Genomic DNA, 20,841 nt, shown 5'->3' with positions numbered 1-20,841 from the left:
TATTTTCCTTGTATGTAAAGCATGGGGAAAGCAACAGTTTCTACCCATCGGGGAAGTAAGGACTAAAGAAATCAACAAGCACCAAGTGCCCGTATGCCTGGCAGACAACAAGCCCTCCTTAGCCATAAAGTTATCATCGTGTTCTTCATGATGTAACTCTAGACTCAAGACTAATGGAATTGCTGAGGGATGAAGGAACCAGAGAAGCCACCAGTTTGAAGTCTGAGCACTCTGGCAACCAGGGACTACCTATGAGGACAAATCCAACGGCCAGAGCTGCGGCCAGCAAATACAGAATGGAGATGTTTGGGTGGCAGCAAAGATGAACCAAGAGGAGCGAGGTCCCGAGAAGTTCCGATATTCTGACTGAACCCTCGTTCTCCAGCTGTGCTTAAAAAATACGCTAGACAATCCAGCAACTCCTCTTCAGCGTATATGCCCAAAAGAACTGGAAGCAGTTTGACACACGTTCATAGCAGCATTATTTATAACAGCCAAGAGGTGGAAGCAACCCAAGTGGCCACTGACAGATGAATGGATAACAAAAAAGTGGCATAAACATACAATGGACTGTTGTTCAGCCTTAAGAAGGAAAGAAGTTCTGACGTGTGCAAAAACATGGGTGAACCTTGAGGACTTTATGCTAAGTAAGTGCTACGGACTGAATGTTTGTGTCCCCCCAAATTGGTATGTTGAAGCCTAATTTCCAATGGGATGATATATTAGCATCTGAGGCCTTTGGGAGTGATTAGGTTGATGTCATTAGGAGATGGGGCTCTGGCGTGATTAGGTCATGTGGGTGCACCCCTCATGAATGGGATTAGTGCTCTTATGAAAAGACAACCTAGAGAGATCCCTCCCCACTTCTACCATATGAGGATACAGTGAGAAGACTCCCATCTATGAAATAAGAAGCAGGCCCTCACCAGACATCGAATCTGCTGATGCCCTGATCTTAGACTTCCTAGCCTCCAAAATTATGAGTAATAAATTTGTTGTTTATAAGCCACCCAGTACTATGGTATTCTTTATAGCAGCCTGAAAGGACTGAGACAGTGAATAAGCCAGTCAAAAAAGGGACAAACTTTATGGCTTACTGGTATGAGATAGCCAGCAACAGAGGAGAAGGAGAAATGGGGAGTTAGTGTTTAACGGGCACAGAGTTTCGATTTTGCAATTTGAAAGGACCTATGGAGAAGGAGGGTGGTTGCACAACAATGTGACGCTACTTAACACTAGTCAACTATTCACCTAAAAATGGTAAAGATGGTCAATTTTATGTTATGATGTATTTTACCACAATTCAAAATATTTTAAAAATATACTAGGCATAGCTCAAGAAAACCATGGTGCAAATGGGCTACAGCAGAAACGGACAAGGAAAATACTGCCCATGATATCCCATGCCTTATGAAGTTGCTCAAAAGTCTTGCTCCTGTGCAAACCCTGTTGAACCCTGTACTCCAAAACCCCTCTGCACCGAGTGTAGAGCACAGGCCTGGTGGCAAGGAGCTGGGGCCCCTTGGCAACAGGACCTCGTCAGATGGCTTAACCTCTTTAACCTTCGGTTTCCTTATCTGCAGAGCTGTTGTGACAACCCATGTGAAGCTCTCAGCGCTGGTCTGGCATAGTTAAGGCGCAAGACCCGTCAGACACCATTATCATTGTGTTGGATCTTACCTGCACATCATACAGGAATTGGAAACGACTCTTTTTACTTGCAGCTTCTCTCACAGCCTGAGCCAGGTCCACCGACCCTTTCCCACCAATCGACCAGTGATAGCAGGGCACTGCGTCAAAGGCGCCAGCCCGCTTTGCAAGCTCACACACCAAGTCAATCTCCGCTCGGGTGTCGGTCCTGGTGATGAAAACGTTTGTGGTTTTGCATCTGTATTCATTTAGCGATGTTTTTAAAGAAAGACTAACTGCTTATACAGAACTTTGCTCCCAAACACTGAATATATTTTAAACATCAAAAGTGGTTACACTGTGCTTAAATAAATCAGACCTTAAGAAAAGCAAGGGGGAAAAATCCTCTCCATCATGACTCAAATATTTCAAGTTGTTAAGGGTTTTATTGAGAAAATTCCATAACATATCCCTTTGATCATCCACAGTCTTTCTGTCAGAAATGCTGGGTGGAATTAAGAAGAAGAAGAAAGAAATCCAAAGAAATGGTAACTCACTATATAGATTTCACTTCCCTGATAACATTTGAAAACACTTCTGCTAAGGTAAAACCAATTCAAAGAAAATCAAACAAATAGAATGAGCAGAGTATTTCTCTATACTTTTAGATGAAGCAGAGAAAAGGTCAAACATCCTCAAAACACAAATGCAGTTAGTTCACTGGGTGGCCCAGCGATATGACCACATTTAAAGTAGGACACTTGACTTACTTGAAGACATTCAGAGCCACGACGACAGGGACCCCGAAGAGCTGAGCAATCTGTATTTGCTTCTCTAGGTTACAGCAGCCATCTGCCACCAGCTGGAGGTTCTGTAAGAAAACCAGGCCCCCATGTATCACCTCCCATCCATCGTGCCAAACTACACAGGCAGGCCCACTCTGGCAGGTTTTGGGTCTATCTATACTCACTTTATTGTCCTGGAAGCTATTAAAGAAAGCCATCAATCAATCACCTTTTCCCTCCAAGAAAAGATGGCTGCAGAAGGAGGAGGCTCATTTTCCAAATTAAGTCTAAAATTATTCTAGATCCAATGGCATATGTGGGTCTTGAGCCAGGCAGCTATTTCTGCTGCAGACGGGTGGCCAGGACATCAGCAACATGCCCACGCGCTGTGGGCCGGTGGACAAGAAGGCGTAAGGTCCTGGGAGGGTGACGAGCACCGGTCCCTGCTCAAATCCCTGGCGCCACCTGTAGGAGCTAAGGGGTACTGTTGCCAGTCAATCAAAGTCTATTTACTCATGCAAGTCATAAAGCCAATTGTATATCTTCCAAAAGTCAGTATCTGCCACATCAAAAGAATACATGGGTATAAGAGGCCTGCTCTGATGGCTTCCCAGGGGGTAGGAACTGGACAGAAAGCCTACACCCATCTTTTCTTAATACTGGAGAGTTAACTGAATGGATTTTATCCCTTTCCCCACCCATTTCCTCTTGGATTATTAGAAGAGCACTTTTCTAAGAGGCCACGGGTGAAGGACCTATTCCCTGACTGAGATTCAACTGCTAGTCAGTGGTTAACTGGATTTGAATAATTCTTCACTCTTACCTCTTCTGTATATTCTTTTTTAAGAGGGACCCCAGCAGTTACCTGAGATAAGAAAAGACAGAAATTAAGACTAATTAAGACTAATCCTATCAAACTGTTTACTCCGATTAAGATCTGAAAGAAAAACAAATCATGGTCCCTTTTGGGAAGGTTCATTTAAAAAACACATTTTGTGCTTTTAAACCAATAACTGGCAGCAATGGCTGAACATAAAGTCTTGGGGGTGCTTTTAATTAAATCACTGATGCTCGAGCTCCACCCTGACCAATTAAACCAGGATTGCTGGGAGTGGGACCCGGGATCAGTGATGGTTAAAAACTTCTCGGGCGATTCTAATTTGAGCTAATATTAACAACTTTCATACTGTTGCCCGTTATCCTAGCACAAAAGGGAACTCACGGTATGATTAATACCTGATTTATACAGAGTGCATAATCGTCCTAAATAAATTCTAAGTCATTTAAAAATAATTGCCATTAATTTTTCCCTTTTTTGGGCCTAGTTTCTTACAGAAGCCGGTGGGGTTGGCAGTTTAAGGATAAGGAAACTGAAGGTGAGAGAAGGCAGGTATCTTGCCCCCAGTTACACAGCAAATGAGAGGCAGTACAGGGGCGTGAGTATAGCAGGGTTCTGAAACCCCAATTTAGTGCCTTTTCACAGTTCCCCGTTGTTGTTTTTTTGTCTATAGCCTGCAAATGGTTTCAGTGAGAAACCCTAGACAACATTGTAATTCACTGAGGACGTGGTGACTTATTCTCCTCTCAGCGAAAGAGGTCTTGAGAATATTAGAAATCCTTTGAAAAGTTACCTCTATGACAGATTGTTTTTTTGAGATTGTGAGGAAACATCATAAGGTATCTTCAGATGGTTTTTTTTTTTTCAGCATTAGCAAAAACTAAAACACACAGTGGACCCTTCAATTGGAACAACCAAAACGATGGATTAAAAAAGGAACATAAAGTACTGCTGAGCTTGAACATATGCAAAGTTGTGCAAAATCAAGAAAAATGGGTTGTATGCAAATGCCAGAAAGTAGAGGGGATCAACAAAACCGAAGCTGGTTCTTAAAGACTAACAAAATTGATAATATTCTGGCAAGAGTTTTTTTTAAAAAGGAATGAAAAAAATATTATAACTACACATGCTGTAGACAGAATTAATAGGATACTGGGACAAACTTTATACCAATACTTTTTAAAAGACAGAGAAAATTAGTATGAGTTTTAATATAAAACTCATTTAGGAAGAAATAGAGAACTTAAACAGTTCTCTACTCATTAAAAAAAATTAAGTTTGGAGTTAAAAACCTACCCCTCACCAATAAGCAACAGGCCCAGGGAGTATTACAGGTGACTTCTTCCCATCTTTAAATAAATAGATTATTCTAATGTTACAAAATCCCTTAATGAGAATATAAAAAAGAATCAATAAGCAAAATTCAGTTATTCATAAAAAAGATAATGAAAGGTTCATTTAATACTTGTAATATAATTTGCAACATTAATAAAGAGAAAAATCATATCTCAACAGACGAAGAAAATTATTCAACATATAGTATAACAACTTGACAAACAGCAACAGAAGGCAATTTTCTTAACCTGATAAAAAACATATACTGAAATATTACAGAAAACATATTTAGCGATGAACTATTAAAAGTGTCCTCTTGCGGATAAGGAATAACAGTAGGATGCTATCAACACTATTTAATACTGAATTGCAACTAGAAACATGGTTAGTGATGAAAAAAAAGTATCGATTGGAAAGGAAGAAACAGAACGGTCATTATTTTCATATATGATTGCCCACATAGAACTCTCTAAAGTATTTACAGCTAAATTAGTACAATTAATAAGAGAATTTTTTAAGTTATGGAGATTTAATATAGAACATGGTGACTCTAAGTAAAAATACTGTACTGCATATTTGAAAGTTGCTAAGAGAGCAGATCTGAAAAGTTCTCATTCCGAGGAAAAACATTTTTTTAAAACTATGTATGGTGACAGATGTTAATGACTTATTGTGGTGATCATTTTACAATGTGTACAAATACTGAACGTTATGTTGTATACCTTAAAACTAATATAATGTTACGTGTCAATTATACCTTAAAAAATGTAGACAGGTCACTGGATATATAAATAAGAATCCAGAAGTAACCTGTGAAACTATTTAAAAATATAAAGCACGTGGGAACAGATCGGTAAAAGGATGTAGAAGTCCTTTGGGCAATAAACTGTAAATGTTTATTAAAATATATTTCAAAAGACCTAAATCGGTGAATATCCCAAGTTCCTAGATATAAAACTGATCTATCGATTTAATGACATTCCAAACATACCCCCAAGTCCTAGAAAGATTCTTTATGGGACTTTATGATTAGTTCAAAAATACATATGGAAGTGAAAAGGACTGATAAAGGCTGGGCACCCATGAAGAAAGAACTACCAGGGAGAGCTTGCACTACAGACTTAGTGTAGCACAAACACAATTATGTGTAAATAGACCAGTGCAACCAAACGAAGGTCCCAGAAAAACACCTACACACGTATGGAGAATTGATTTATCACAAAGTAGGCTTGAAGATCAGAAGGAGGGACTAATTAAAATAAATAGTGCTAGGCCAGTTGGTTATTAACACAGAAAAAATAAAATTAGGCCTGGTCATTACACCACACACCAAAAATTAGTAATGAGGGTGATGGTTAATTTTGTGTGTCAGCTTGGGTGATGGGATGCCCAGATATTTATTTGGTCAAACATTATTCTGGGTATTTCAGTGAGGGTGTTTTTGAATGAGAATAACATTTAAATTGATGGGCACTGAGTAAAGCAGACTGCCCCCCATAACGTGGGTGGGTCACTTCAATCAGTTGAAGGCCTGCTGCAACAAAAAGAATCTGTGCAAGAGAAAATTTTCCTGCAGATTGCCTTCAGACTGGGACTGGAATACTGGCTCTCCTGAGTCTCCAGCAGTGGCCCACTTGGTAGATTTTTGGGCTTGTCAGCCTCCGTAATTGTGTGAGCCAATTACTTATAGCAAACCTTTTAATATAAATACACATCCCACTGGTTACGGAGAACCCTCCTTAAGACACTATGTTTAAACAACTAATTATAAAAGACATATCTGGGGCTTCCCTGGTGGCGCAGTGGTTGAGAATCCGCCTGCTGATGCAGGGGTCACGGGTTCGTGCCCCGGTCCGGGAAGATCCCACATGCCGCGGAGCGGCTGGGCCCGTGAGCCATGGCCGCTGAGGCTGCGCGTCCGGAGCCTGTGCTCCGCAACGGGAGAGGCCACGACAGTGAGAGGCCCGCGTACCACAAAAAAAAAAAAAGACATATCTGAATCCAAATGTATTAGTTCTTCCATTGCACCAAGAATGGTCAGCATTTTGGAAGACAGGATGTGACTGGGGCTAAAATGGGCAAGTTCAAGGGTCATAGGATTTTCCACTGCATAAATTATGTAAAAAAACAAGCTGAATAAACATAAGAGGCAGCCGTGGTTATTTGTGTAATGATATCAAAAGGAAGTAGGAATTATAATGGATCAAAAACATTACTGTGGAGTTGTTTCAAGTAAGAAGGAATGACATTGAGGTGGATAATATGGAATACAGGATTAAGAAGATCAAAGTTCATGTATTATTCAATTATCGGAAACATTTCCTTGATACAGAGTATGCCGGGCACGAGGAATACACAGATTAATAAGATATAGTCCTTAATCTCAAGGAATTCAGAGTCAAGAGGGGAGATACACATATAGACATTCATAAAATAATATGCTGCAGAAGCACTACTGGAGTCCAGGAGAGGAATGCTAAGCTTCATCTGGCTTCCTGATCCTCCCCTTTTATTATCCTCCACCCGTATCTGTGCCTACTAATCTCAAGCCCTGTTACAATCATCACTAGCACGGAAACATGACATTAAGGGGAACTGAAAGAGGTACCAAGGATTAAGGTGAGCAGAAAATGCAACCATTGTAAAACAGAGCACACACATTAAGATGAACTGAAACAGGATTATAAATCATGTAGTGAATTTTTATAGGACAGAGACGGGATTGGAGTGTGCAAAAAAGCACTGGACCAGAAGTCCAGAGACCTTGATTTCATGTCTGATTAGTCCCTTAAGTAGATGGAGGATACTAAGTAAGAACCAGAATCCTCCAGCACCTCAGTAATTTTATCTTTGTAAAGACTTGAACCAGACTGATTTCTAAGCCCTTTCCAGTATTAAAGCCCTTTGATTTTATAATTTTCAGGGTGCAAAACAGGGAGGGGGGATTTCAAATTTATCTTATATGGGTAGAGATCGTTTTTTGAAAATGGAAGTTGATACAGCTTCAGAGTCTGAACTCAAGGAGTGATTGGTAGCAACAATTGGTATTCTGAACAAAATCAGAACTCTTTAGCACTACTATATTATAATACCTGCTGTGTCAATCTTGCCTTTGATGTAATGGTGAAGCTCTAGGCTAAAATGAAGTGCTCAAGTGCCTGGTATCAATGAGCAGATTAGGGATTCAGAAAAGGTTTACCCTTCATTCATATTCAGCTCTGAATGCCTGACAAAAGCGGAGAATCTGTATCTCAGACCCAGGCTTGAAACTTGGCTCTCTGCTGGCCTGGTGACATCCCCTAAACACATCAAACCTCAGCTTCCTCATCTGTAAAAGGATATAATGTCTGCCTCTCCTAGGACACAGAATTGCTAAGATGATTAAACAGTGCACATTCTGGTGTTTCATCGTGGCAAACTTGTTATTTGTTTATGCTATATAATTAATCATTGTGTGATATACAGTATACCAATTAAGAAATCAGATTTGGCAGTTTGTGTAATATATCAATAGTATAAGTGATAAAGAAACTCCAAATGATTTTATTTCAAAAATGGTTAATCAATACAACATTTCTTATTCTCCCTTTGGAAATCCCTAAAAATGAAAAAGAAAAAGAAAAAAACCAAAAAACAAAAAACTACGTCTTTGCTGTGGGAAGGTGAAAACTCCCTTTCAGGTGTGTGTGAATTCTATGCATGATAAAGTCTTTAAAAATGTTCAAATAGAATTTGTGTTTTCTAAGCAAAGCTCTCTTAGAAATAATCCAGTGCTCTAACACAGTTATAAAGTGAAATCATAATAAACAGAAACAGAAGGAAAATAGTGCTAGATGAAATCTGATGAGATGTAGCGTCAGTGAACCAAAAAACTATCTGTACAAACACTGAACAACCTCACCCACAAAAGTAATCACGCTAACCCTTCTGTTCTTCACTCGGGAACCAAAGCCTCTATCCTCCCATTACCACAGGGTTATAAAATGTTGACATAAGTTTCAGTTTAGACTCTTAGAACTAAAAAGTGGTCACATTATGCTCCTTCCCCCAAAATTGCTTAGAAACAACTTTGTGGGTGTTACTAATTACTTGATCGAACTGAACTCTAAGTGCCCTGTGATGGTGATGTGTGAAAAAGGAGATATTCCAGAAAACTGCAGTTATGAAGCAGGTTTGGATGTTTCAAAGGTTCAATTCTGCTTCCTTCTGTTTTGTTAGAAAGGAAGCACAGTGCTTACACTTGGTCCGCCTCCATGCATCTTCAGAGCCCGCACCGTTGCCACCAGCACCACAACACTGGGCACCAAGCCAGAAGCTCTGCACTTGATGTTGAAGAATTTCTCCATGCCAATATCAGCACCAAAGCCAGCTTCAGTCACTGTGGAGAATCAAGTTGGAAACTTGCTATTATCTTCTAAAAACAACAGTAGGTTTTGACAATCATTGATGTGGTTCAAATTCAAAGGATGATAAATTCTCCTCTGCATTGAAGGCGACTATACATACATTTTTACCTTTGTTCATATACAAAGGTTAAAAAGACATTTCCATGGTTTTAGAAAATGTCCTACTTCCTTACATTCCATAAAAAGATGACTCTCTACTCAGCTTCACACCACTGTTCCTTAAGGATTCATTGTCATGGCCAAGATTTTTCTTCCAGTATAGAAGGTCAAGGCAAAGCTTTCCTTAACACAGATGGAATTCTCAACTTTTTAATCAGGTTCCAAATTGTGTCAAAGAACATTGCTAGTATGATTAGCATAGAACATCTTTCCTTACTCTTTATAAGATACATACAGAATCACTTATTTTCATTCCATCTGGCCATTTCTATTGATGGACAAAATTGAAGTTAGTTGAGCCGTTTAAGGAGGTTGATCATCAGGCTTGATAATAAGATGGTATTTTTACTTCATAACCACAGAGGACACTCATCTTTAACCAGCCTTTCCCCTGCCCCCCACAGTTCCCCTGCTAAAAATGTTACTGAGGCAGTTATGGCTATAGCAGGGAGACTATCCAACACTGCCTTCCAAGATAATACTCCTGACACTGGGTAAGCAGCAGCATCTTCATACACAAAGCAGAGCTCTGGACCAGCCACATCAGCAGCCCCTGGGGGTTTATGAGAAATGCAGACTCTTGGGCTCTATCCCAGAACTACTGAATCAGAACCAGCATCTAGACAAGATCCCTTAGTGAGATGAATGCCCATTAAAATTTGAGAAGCACACTGCTCTAGGGAAGGACTATTAATGGAATAGAAATTAAATATTTATGGAATATGCACTATATACTTACAGTACAACCAGGGCCATAATTTATGGCAGACAGAGGAAGAGGCAGTAAAAAAAATTTACTAAGATAAAATATAGAAACCATTTAACATGTGAATAAATGAGGATATTTGTCCCCAGCATTCACTGGATAAATTAAGAAATTTATTTTAATAAAATATTAATAAAAATTAAGAAAAGAAAAATAGAGAGGGAAGACAGACAGCAGAAGCAAGAAGGACTACAATCCTGCAGCCTGTGGAACAAAAACCACATTCATAGAAAGACAGACAAGATGAAAAGGCAGAGGGCTGTGTACCAGATGAAGGAACAAGATAAAACCCCAGAAAAACAACTAAATGAAGTGGAGATAGGCAACCTTCCAGAAAAAGAATTCAGAATAATGATAGTGAAGATGATCCAGGACCTCAGAAAAAGAATGGAGGCAAAGATCAAGAAGATGCAAGAAATGTTTAACAAAGACCTAGAAGAATTAAAGAACAAACAAACAGAGATGAACAGTACAATAAGTGAAATGAAAAATACACTAGAAGGAATCACTAGCAGAATAACTGAGGCAGAAGAACGGATAAGTGACCTGGAAGACAGAATGGTGGAATTCACTGCTGCAGAACAGAATAAAGGAAAAAGAATGAGAAGAAATGAAGACAGCCTAAGACACCTCTGGGACAACATTAAACACAACAACATTCACATTATAGGGGTCCCAGAAGAAGAAGAGAGAGACAAAGGACCCGAGAAAATATTTGAAGAGATTATAGTAAAAAACTTCCCTAACATGGGAAAGGAAATAGCCACCCAAGTCCAGGAAGTGCAGAGTCCCATAAAGAATAAACCCAAGGAGAAACACTCCAAGACACATAATGATCAAATTGGCAAAAATTAAAGACAAAGAAAAATTACGGAAAGCAACAAGGGAAAAACGACAAATAACATACAAGGGAACTCCCATAAGGTTAACAGCTGATTCTCAGCAGGAACCCTACAAGCCAGAAGGGAGTGGCATGATATACTTAAAGTGATGAAAGGGAAGAACCTACAACCAAGATTACTCTACCCAGCAAGGATCTCATTCAGATTTGATGGAGAAATCAAAAGCTTTACAGACAAGCAAAAGCTAAGAGAATTCAGAACCACCAAACCAGCTCTACAACAAAAGCTAAAGGAACTTCTCTAAGTGGGAAACACAAGAGAAGAAAAGGACCTACAAAAATGGTCATAGGGACATACAGCTCAATATTTACCTTAACATGAATGGATTAAATGCTCCAACCAAAGGACTCAGGCTTGCTGAATGGATACAAAAAGAAGACCCATATATATGCTGTCTACAAGAGACCCACTTCAGACCTAGGGACACATACAGACTGAAAGTGAGGGGATGGAAAAACATATTCCATGCAAATGGAAATCAAAAGAAAGCTGGAGTAGCAATACTCACATCAGATAAAATAGACTTTAAAATAAAGAATGTTACAAGAGACAAGGAAGGACACTACCTAATGATCAAGGGATCCATCCAAGAAGAAGATATAACAATTATAAATATATATGCACCCAACACAGGAACACCTCAATACATAACGCAACTGCTAACAGCTCTAAAAGAGGAAATTGACAGTAACACAATAACAGTGGGGGATGTTAACACCTCACTTACACCAATGGACAGATCATCATCCATAATGAAAATAAACAAGGAAACAGAAGCTTTAAATGACACAACAGACCAGATAGATTTAATTGATATTTATAGGACATTGCATCCCAAAACAGCAGATTTACACTTTCTTCTCAAGTGCGCACGGAACATTCTCCAGGATAGATCACTTCTGGGGTCACAAATCAAGCCTCAGTAAATTTAAGAAAATTGAAATCATATCAAGCATCTTTTCTGAACACAATGCTATGAGATTAGAAATGAATTACAGGGAAAAAACAAAGGAAAAAACACAAACACATGGAGGCTAAGCAATATGTTACTAAATAACCAAGAGATCACTGAAGAAATCAAAGAGGAAATCAAAAAATACCTAGAGACAAATGACAATGAAAACACGACGATCCAAAACCTATGGGATGCGGCAAAAGCAGTTCTAAGAGAGAAGTTTATAGCTATACAAGCCTACCTCAAGAAACAAGAAAAATCTCAAATAAACAATCTAACCTTACACCTAAAGGAACTAGAGAAAGAAGAACAAACAAAAATCCAAAGTTAGCAGAAGAAAAGAAACCATAAAGATTGGAGCAGAAATAAATGAAACAGAAACAAAGAAAACAATAGCAAAGGTCAATAAAACTAAAAGCTGGTTCTTTGAGAAGATAAACAAAATTGATAAACCATTAGCCAGACTCATCAAGAAAAAGAGGGAGAGGACTCAAACCAATAAAATTAGAAATGGAAAAGGAGAAGTTACAACAGACACCACAGAAATACAAAGCATCCTAAGAGACTACTACAAGCAACTCTATGCCAATAAAATGGACAACCTGGAAGAAATGGACAAATTCTTAGAAAGGTATAACCTCTCAAGACTGAACCAGGAAGAAATAGAAAATATGAACAGACCAATCACAAGTAACGAAATTGCAACTGTGATAAAAAATCTGCCAACAAACAAAAGTCCAGAGCCAGATGGCTTTACAGGTGAATTCTATCAAACATCTAGAGAAGAGCTAACACCCATCCTTCTCAAACTCTTCCAAAAAATTGCAGAGGAAGGAACACTCCCAAACTCATTCTATGAGGCCACCATCACCCTGATACCAAAACCGGACAAGGATACTACAAAAAAAGAAAATTACAGACCAGTATCACTGATGAACATAGATGTAAAAAACCACAACGAAATACTAGCAAACAGAATCCAACAACACATTAAAAGGATCATACACCATGATCAAGTGGGATTTATGCCAGGGATGCAAGGATTCTTCAATATATGCAAATCAATCAATGTGATACACCATATTAACAAACTGAAGAATAAAAACCATATGATCATGTCAATAGATGCAGAAAAAGCTTTTGACAAAATTCAACACCCATTTATGATAAAAACTCTCCAGAAAGTGGGCACAGATGGAATCTACCTCAACATAATAAAGGCCATATACGACAAACCCACAGCAAACATCATTCTCAATGGCGAAAAACTGAAACCATTTCCTCTAAGATCAGGAACAAGACAAGGATGTCCACTCTCACCACTATTATTCAACATAGTTTTGGAAGTCTTAGCCATGGCAATCAGAGAAGAAAAGAATAAAAAGGAATCCAAATTGGAAAAGAAGAAGTAAAACTGTCACTGTTTGCAGATGACATGATACTATACATAGAGAATCCTAAAAATGCCATCAGAAAACTACTAGAGCTAATCAATGAATTTGGTAAAGTTGCAGGATACAAAATTAATGCACAGAAATCTCTTGCATTCCTATACACTAATGATGAAGAATCTGAAAGCGAAATTAAGGAAACACTCCCATTTACCACTGCAAGAAAAAGAATAAAATACCTAGGAATAAACGTACCTAGGGAGACAGAAGACCTGTATGCAAAAAACTGTAAGACACTGATGAAAGAAATTAAAGATGATACCAACAGATGGAGAGACGTATATCATTGTCTTGGACTGGAAGAATTAATACTGTGAAAATGACTATACTACTCAAAGCAATCTACAGCTTCAATGCAATCCCTATCAAACTACCAATGGCATTTTTTATGGAACTAGAACAAAAAAATCTTAAAATTTGTACAGAGACACAATAGACCCCAAATAGCCAAAGCAGTCTTGAGGGAAAAAAACAGACCTGGAGGAATCAGACTCCCTGACTTCAGACTATACTACAAAGCTACAGTAATCAAGACAATATGGTACTGGCACAAAAAAAGAAACATCTGTCAATGGAGCAAGACAGAAAGCCCAGAGATAAACCCACGCACCTATGGTCAACTAATCTATGACAAAGGAGGCAAGGATATACAATGGAGAAAAGACAGTCTCTTCAATAAGCCATGCTGGGAAAACTGTACAGCTACATATAAAAGAATGAAATTAGAACACTCCCTAACACCATACACAAAAATAAACTCAAAATGGATTCGATACCTAAATGTAAGACCGGAGACTATAAAACTCTTAGAGGAAAACATAGGAAGAACATTCTTTGACATAAATCACAGCAAGATCTTTTTTGTTCCACCTCCTAAAGTAATGGAAATAAAAACAAAAATAAACAAATGGGACCTAATGAAACTTCAAAGCTTTTGCACAGCAAAGGAAACCATAAACAAGACGAAAAGACAACCCTCAGAATGGGAGAAAATATTTGCAAACGAATCAACGGACAAAGGTTTAATCTCCAATATATATATATATATATATATATATATATATATATATATATATATATATATATATAAAACAGCTCATGAAGTTCAATATTAAAGAAACACACAACCCAATCCAAAAATGGGCAGAAGACCTAAATAGACATTTCTCCAAAGAAGACATCCAGATGGCCAAGAAGCACATGAAAAGGTGCTCAACATCACTAATTATTGGAGAAATGCAAATCAAAACTACAATGAGGTATCACCTCACACCAGTTAGAATGGGCATCATCAGAAAATCTACAAACAACGAATGCTGGAGGGGGTGTGGAGAAAAGGAACCCTCTTGCACTGTTGGTGGGAATGTAAATTGATACAGCCACTATGGAGAACAGTATGGAGGTTCCTTAAAAAACTAAAAATAGAATTACCATATGACCTAGCAATCCCACTACTGGGCACATACCCAGAGAAAACCATAATTCAAAAAACACATGCATCCCAATGTTCACTGCAGCACTATTTACAATAGCCAGGTAATGGATGCAACCTAAATGCCCATTGACAGACGAATGGATAAAGATGTGGTACGTATATACAATGGAATATTACTCAGCCATAAAAAGGAATGAAATTGGGTCATTTGTAGAGATGTGGATGGATCTAGAGACTGTCATACAGAGTGAAGTAAGTCAGAAAGAGAAAAACAAATATCGTATATTAACGCATATATGTGGAACCTAGAAAAATGGTACAGATGAACCGGTTTGCAGGACCGAAGTTGAGACACAGATGTAGAGAACAAACATATGGACACCAAGGAGGGAAAGCCGCAGGGGGGTGGGGATGGTGGTGTGATGAATTGGGCGATTGGGATTGATATGTGTACACGGATGTGTATAAAATGATGACTAATAAGAACATGCCGTATAAAAAAATAAATAAAATAACATTTTTTTAAAAAGAAAAGAAAAATAAAGCATCACCCATAATTTCAGACTCTTTGACTTTTTTAATCAGGTAGTTGTCCTAATTCTTTATGGTTTCCTTTTAGTACCTCATATTCCTATATAATTTTTAATGACTAGGTAGAATTTTGTAGTCTGCTCTTTTACTTTAAAATTATCAGGGTTTTCTTGCTGTGCTACAAACTTCCAAAAATTATGATTATAAGTGGCAACTTATAACTTTGTTGTTGATGTACCAAGATGTGCAAAGTTGTTCCCCCTGTTATTAGATGTTTGGGTTGTTTCCAATATAAATAATGCTGCAAAATAGCTGTGCATATGCGCTTTAACCTCTTCCAAATTATATTCTTGGAATAAATTCCAAGGGTGAGAGTATGCTGCCAGAGGGTATAAAATTTTTTTACGACTGTTGATATGTTTTTGACAAATTGAAAAACATTCCTTTGAAAGTATTCAATTTGGAATGAACATAGCTACAAGTCATTTTCTTCCCCTTTACTATATTTCCTTTGAACAAGCGATGTAGCTATGTTATGATATTTTAAAAACTGTTTAATGTCACCGTATAGTTAGAAGTAGACTATTATGCACATTTCACATAATGGGGTTTGATCAAGTGATCTCTAGTCTTTCCAACTGGATGCACACGTCCACGTGAAGCTCCCCTATTACACTGTGAACTCCATGAGGATAGGGACCATGTCTGTTAACATTGCAAGGCACACAGTAGGCATCTGAATTAACATATATACCTCCAAACCAAACAAAAGGGAATAGAAAGTTTCAAAACACTTGGTCAAAACACTTGTTTTATTGTGTTATTAATATATTAATAACACATTTTATTTATAAACGTGTAATTCCCTTGCAAAAGTTGCATGCTCAAATTCTCTTTAAAAAACCTGAACTCTTCCCTTCCTCAGCCTTCACATATAGTTACCAAGTTCTCCTACCTTCATCAGCTCAGTGCTGCCAAAGGAAAAACTCCCAAGATCCCTAACATAAAACCGAAGGCCCCCCCTAATGTAACTACCTTCACTTTCCTCACCCTCTGCCTCAAATATCATGTTTCGGGAACACCACTTCCTGGAGAGCCCACACAAAGCATGTGATTTCTCATCCTCACCGCTGTTCTCCCATCTGGAATGTTCTTCTCTCCCCTCTCCCTTAAAGCCTTAGCTCAGATGTCTCATTTCCTGGAAGCTCGCTCTGAACTTCTCAGGCAGAGGAAGCTACCCCTTCTGTCCCTCCTGGCCCTCTGGTTTGTTGCTCCACGGAGCCCACATCTAGCTCTGCATGTAGCATCCTAATTAGACGTAGGTGTCATCTCCCGTGTGGAGGGCAGGGGCCATATCTCATTCACCTTTGTGTCTCTAGTACCAAGTGCAAAAAAAAAATGAGTGAATTAACAAAGAAAAGAAGAAACTATCAGAGAGGGAGCCAGCTATCATTCAACAGAGAAAGGTAGATAGACATATACATAAAATAGAATTTAAACAGAATTAATAGTTTTCTTACAGCTCCCTATCATATCTTTTTTTCTTAAAATACCAAAACCATTTTAATAAGAGCTATAAAGGTCATATCTGAAAAAGATAGACCACCTCAAAATGTCTACATAAGCTAGACAAGATTAATTTCATACTGGGAGGAAGGAAGCACAGTAACAAAGAGAACTTCAGTTAGGGAAGGAAACAGGATGCTGTAATAAAGGTCTAGGACTGTGGCTTCCAAATGCAAAGGAAATATGGAGGCAAACAATATGAAGAAAACAGGAGGAAGTGCCAGATTCTTATCCGTTGAAAACTGTTTGGAAATACTGCATGTATTTTTATTTGTTTCCAAATATCAGACTGCTAAGGAAAACAGAAGGTATGCTGGTGGATCAGTAATTCCAAAAGTAAGGACCACTTCATACGGTGTCATCAACAAGAACTAACTTCGACGTGGACACCGTGCAGTGCTGTGTGTTTGTGTCTTAGTTCCACGGGCAAGGGGGACAATGTCTGGTTGTGATAAGGGGGCAAGTTTCATTTCCTAGGCAAACCCTGGGACTGGTCGACATCGAAAACCCGTAAGTTAAGTTTTCCTAGTGACCTGAAATAAGCAATTTATTCCCTTACTGTCTTTGCTGCTCTCAATTTTAAAACAGATACGGGAGAAGGAATTATTTAATGTGGATTGTAGTATAGACTTGATCTTGAGTCATGAAGCAAGTACATTTACTATGATTTAGCAATCCTGAAGAGCACATAATGTAGACTTCTGCAAGCTGCATGTTTTAAAAGGTTTGCGAGAAACTGCCCGTGCCCCAAGAATTATTTGTCTTGGCAATCACTTTTTTTTTTTTGGGGGGGGGGGGAGGGCAGGGGCGAGGAGGTTGTTTACAGCTATTCAACTTACAGTGTGAATGGAAACAGGAAATGCTGACTGATACTCTGTGTGAGCACAGAAGCTCGTAGATAGGGATTTTGTGGCCTGGCTTGATTCAAACTTCAAAACCCATAATCTGCTCAGAAAGGAACTGTCAGTGGGTCTGCTCTGGGAAGGGACTATTTGGACATATACTCTTAGTAACCTGCACAGGAAACAGAGCTCTGGATAAAAATCAATACTGGACCACTGGGTGGCTGGCTCTCTATGCTGATCTGCTAGGACACCCTGAGTCACATGGCACAAACTGAACAGAAACAATAATAACAAAAAAGCCACTACTGACAGGCACACTTGCTATCTATGAAATTCTTCAATGAGGCAGAGAGAATGATTTTTATATTTAAGCTATTCTATCAGATCCCCAACTTGCTATACACAGAGAAGTTGCAGTGACAATTAGGACTCAGATTTTAGAGTAATCACTGATCTGCTACCTTAAAAAAAAAAAAAAAAAAAAAGCATTAACGTCAGGACATCAGGCCCTATAAGCCATGGGTTCATAAATTCTAGAGCTATGAGGGACCTTTAGGGATAACATATTCTAACCTCTTCAGGGCTCCTATGTGCCAGGTAAGCCCTCTTCTTGAGATAACAATGAAGAAGATGCTATGCTGTCCCAGGCCCCTCTGATGCCCGGCCCAGAGCGCTCCTTTCTATATTACATACTCCCTGCCGTTCTTCCCAGAAGCACTCTTGATTAAACATATACACCCCAGAATTTAGGAAAAACCTTTGTTCCTTCTCCTTCAGTAACTACTGAGCCTCTATTACCCTGCCAGGCATCTAAGCATTTATCAGTGTGCCTTTGTTTTCCCTTAGTAAGCAAACAGGGCTTCCAGCACATTTTTAACAAAACAAAGATGAGAAAGATTCATTCATTACCTAATAACAAAGGAACAGGGCTTCCCTGGTGGCGCAGTGGTTGAGAGTCCGCCTGCCGATGCAGGGGACGCGGGTTCGTGCCCCGGTCCGGGAAGATCCCACGTGCCGCAGAGCGGCTGGGCCCGTGAGCCATGGCCGCTGCGCCTGCGCGTCCGGAGCCTGTGCTCCGCAACGGGAGAGGCCACAACAGTGAGAGGCCCGCGTACCCCCCCAAAAAACCACAAAAAAACAAAAACACTGTACAAGATTATGTTAACGATAACCATATGTCCCATGAGACCCTGAAATATGAGTAAAAGCTCCACTCAGCAAAGTCTGATGTGCTGTGTCAACGGTGTGTTCACTACAACACGGCAGTTCCTGGTGATGAAGAGTGGTGTCTCACGGGTGACTGATGCACCAACGCCGTAAGGAAGCGAGGAATACAGGACAACACGGGTGATGGCAATGATCCGTCTTACTACCAAGAACAAACATATATGATGGGGAAAAGCTATTCAAATAGAGACTGGGGCTTGGGGAGAGGCACAGACCTTGACATTTACTGACATGCCTGTGTGCCCGGCAATGCACTAGACATTCTCCATCTCATTTCACTTTTTATCGCCTTCGTCCTCTGCTTACAGATTATGAAGTTAAGATGTACAAGTTTAAATAATTTTTTTCCAAGGTCACACAGTTAGAAGGCGCTAGAGCTTGGATGGAAACCATGGTCCATCTGAGTGCAGGCTAGGCCCCTACTCCATCCTGCCCCGTCCACGTATAACTGATCCTGCAGCATTTCTTTAACTCAGCTGCTCGGCAAGCTGTGTACCAAGATGGAAATCAACACCTTGTACTTCAATAATAATTTGATATCGAAGATGTAGCTCTAGATTCTTTTCCTGAACCCCAGACTTGTTTTCTAATTGCCATGTGGCCCTGCTGTGATAAAAGAAAGTAAGTAATCTGCAGTCTTCTTCTCTATTACATTTCTTCCCTCCCGTCCTTCCCTCTCTCCCTCCTTCCTTCCATTCTCTCTCTCTCTCAATTCAGAAAGTTCTTTTCTCTCTTAGAGCAATTCATCTAGCGATAATGAATCTTATCCTCTCCCAGTTCTCAGCCTACAGTGCTGAGTTCTGGGCAGTGGCGGGGAGTATACTGGTAAAAAAGAAAGAGCTGCAAGGACCAGCTCCATCTGGGTTTGGTATCCAACACCAGCAGAAACAGGTCACAGGCAGAGAATACTTGCTCTGCAATCTGGCCTCTTGAGAACCAGAAGGTATTCTGAGCGTCAGTGGGTATTTCACCACCTTTCACTGGATGAGTCAGATCCCAAGATGGGTCTTCCCAGCCTCCTCCAAGCCAGGCGTCCACCCTCCAGCACCGGCTGGGGAAATGACCAGTCCCAACTCTCTTGTTTGGGTTTTCCTTTCCAAATTGCACACCGTGGTGGGAGAAAAGGCAACAAATACTTCAGATATGAAATTCTCGTTTTTGCTTTTACACTGGGGTTTGAAAACCCTCCTTAGGCTCTGGGATAGAGTTGAATTGAGGCACCAAGAGTTGTCCCTGAGTTTCTGGCTACTTGAGACACCTGAATATTGTCACTATCATAGCAAATTGAATTTCCACCTTGCTGTGTCATTAAGGGTTTACTCCATGTGTACTCAGAAGATTAGAATTTTCAGATTTCACAGCCACTTTATAATGGTAATAATTTTTCTCTCCATGATACATGCAACCAACATACATATCAAATACACAACATGGTGAGTCCCCATTACTTTGGGACATGAACTTGAATTTATGGACTGTTAGAGGTCTCACAGAAGAACTAGGCTTTGCAATCAGTTTAGCTCAAAATAGGTTAGATAAGAAGTATGCCTGCACAGGGCAGATTTTGCTAACTTAATCCTCAAAAGAATTTCTAGTAAACAGAGGGAGAAATAAAACCGTAGCTTTCATTCGGTTAGCACTTAACTTTCTCACGACAAATCAGAAATGTAAACAAAACCGTTGTACAGGAAGAAGTAAGGTAGATGGCGGACTAGGCTTCATTCTGAAGCACTGTGGGCTATAATTCCTGAACAATGCTACAGGAATGGAAACTGGACTCTTCAAACTGCCTTTTTCTACCCTATGTAAACATGTCTACTCCACTGCAGCTGTCTACAGATAAACTCAGGGCAAGTGGAGTTCAGAGTCACAGAACCACATAAACTCTGAATTGGAGCTCAAGGTAGGCTGCTGGCCTTCAAGGATTTCAATTATTTTTTCAATGACTAGAAGGAGACTAAGTAAGCCAGAATGAATCAATAAATGACAGGGGAAGCTCTGTATTATTACT

At 39.5% G+C, this 20,841-nt stretch overlaps 1 protein-coding gene across 7 annotated transcripts in view; it reads right to left on the bottom strand.

Moving 5' to 3' along the window:
• MTHFD1L (methylenetetrahydrofolate dehydrogenase (NADP+ dependent) 1 like) overlaps positions 1–20,841 on the bottom strand; it is a 205,972-nt gene that overhangs the window by 79,158 nt on the left and 105,973 nt on the right. For all 7 annotated transcript variants that reach the window (XM_067011020.1, XM_067011018.1, XM_067011019.1 and 4 more), the window contains 4 exons: positions 8,826–8,965; positions 3,238–3,279; positions 2,400–2,500; positions 1,681–1,858 (listed from right to left, as the gene is read on the bottom strand). In XM_067011020.1, coding sequence (XP_066867121.1) covers positions 1,681–1,858; positions 2,400–2,500; positions 3,238–3,279; positions 8,826–8,965 — 461 coding nt within the window. The remainder of the gene's footprint in view (positions 1–1,680; positions 1,859–2,399; positions 2,501–3,237; positions 3,280–8,825; positions 8,966–20,841) is intronic.

This window comes from Kogia breviceps, chromosome 13, assembly GCF_026419965.1.
Source record: "Kogia breviceps isolate mKogBre1 chromosome 13, mKogBre1 haplotype 1, whole genome shotgun sequence".
Classification (NCBI taxonomy): domain Eukaryota; kingdom Metazoa; phylum Chordata; class Mammalia; order Artiodactyla; family Physeteridae; genus Kogia; species Kogia breviceps.
The sequence above is the reverse complement of the archived record's forward strand: the minus strand, read 5'-3'. Positions and strand labels throughout refer to the sequence as shown.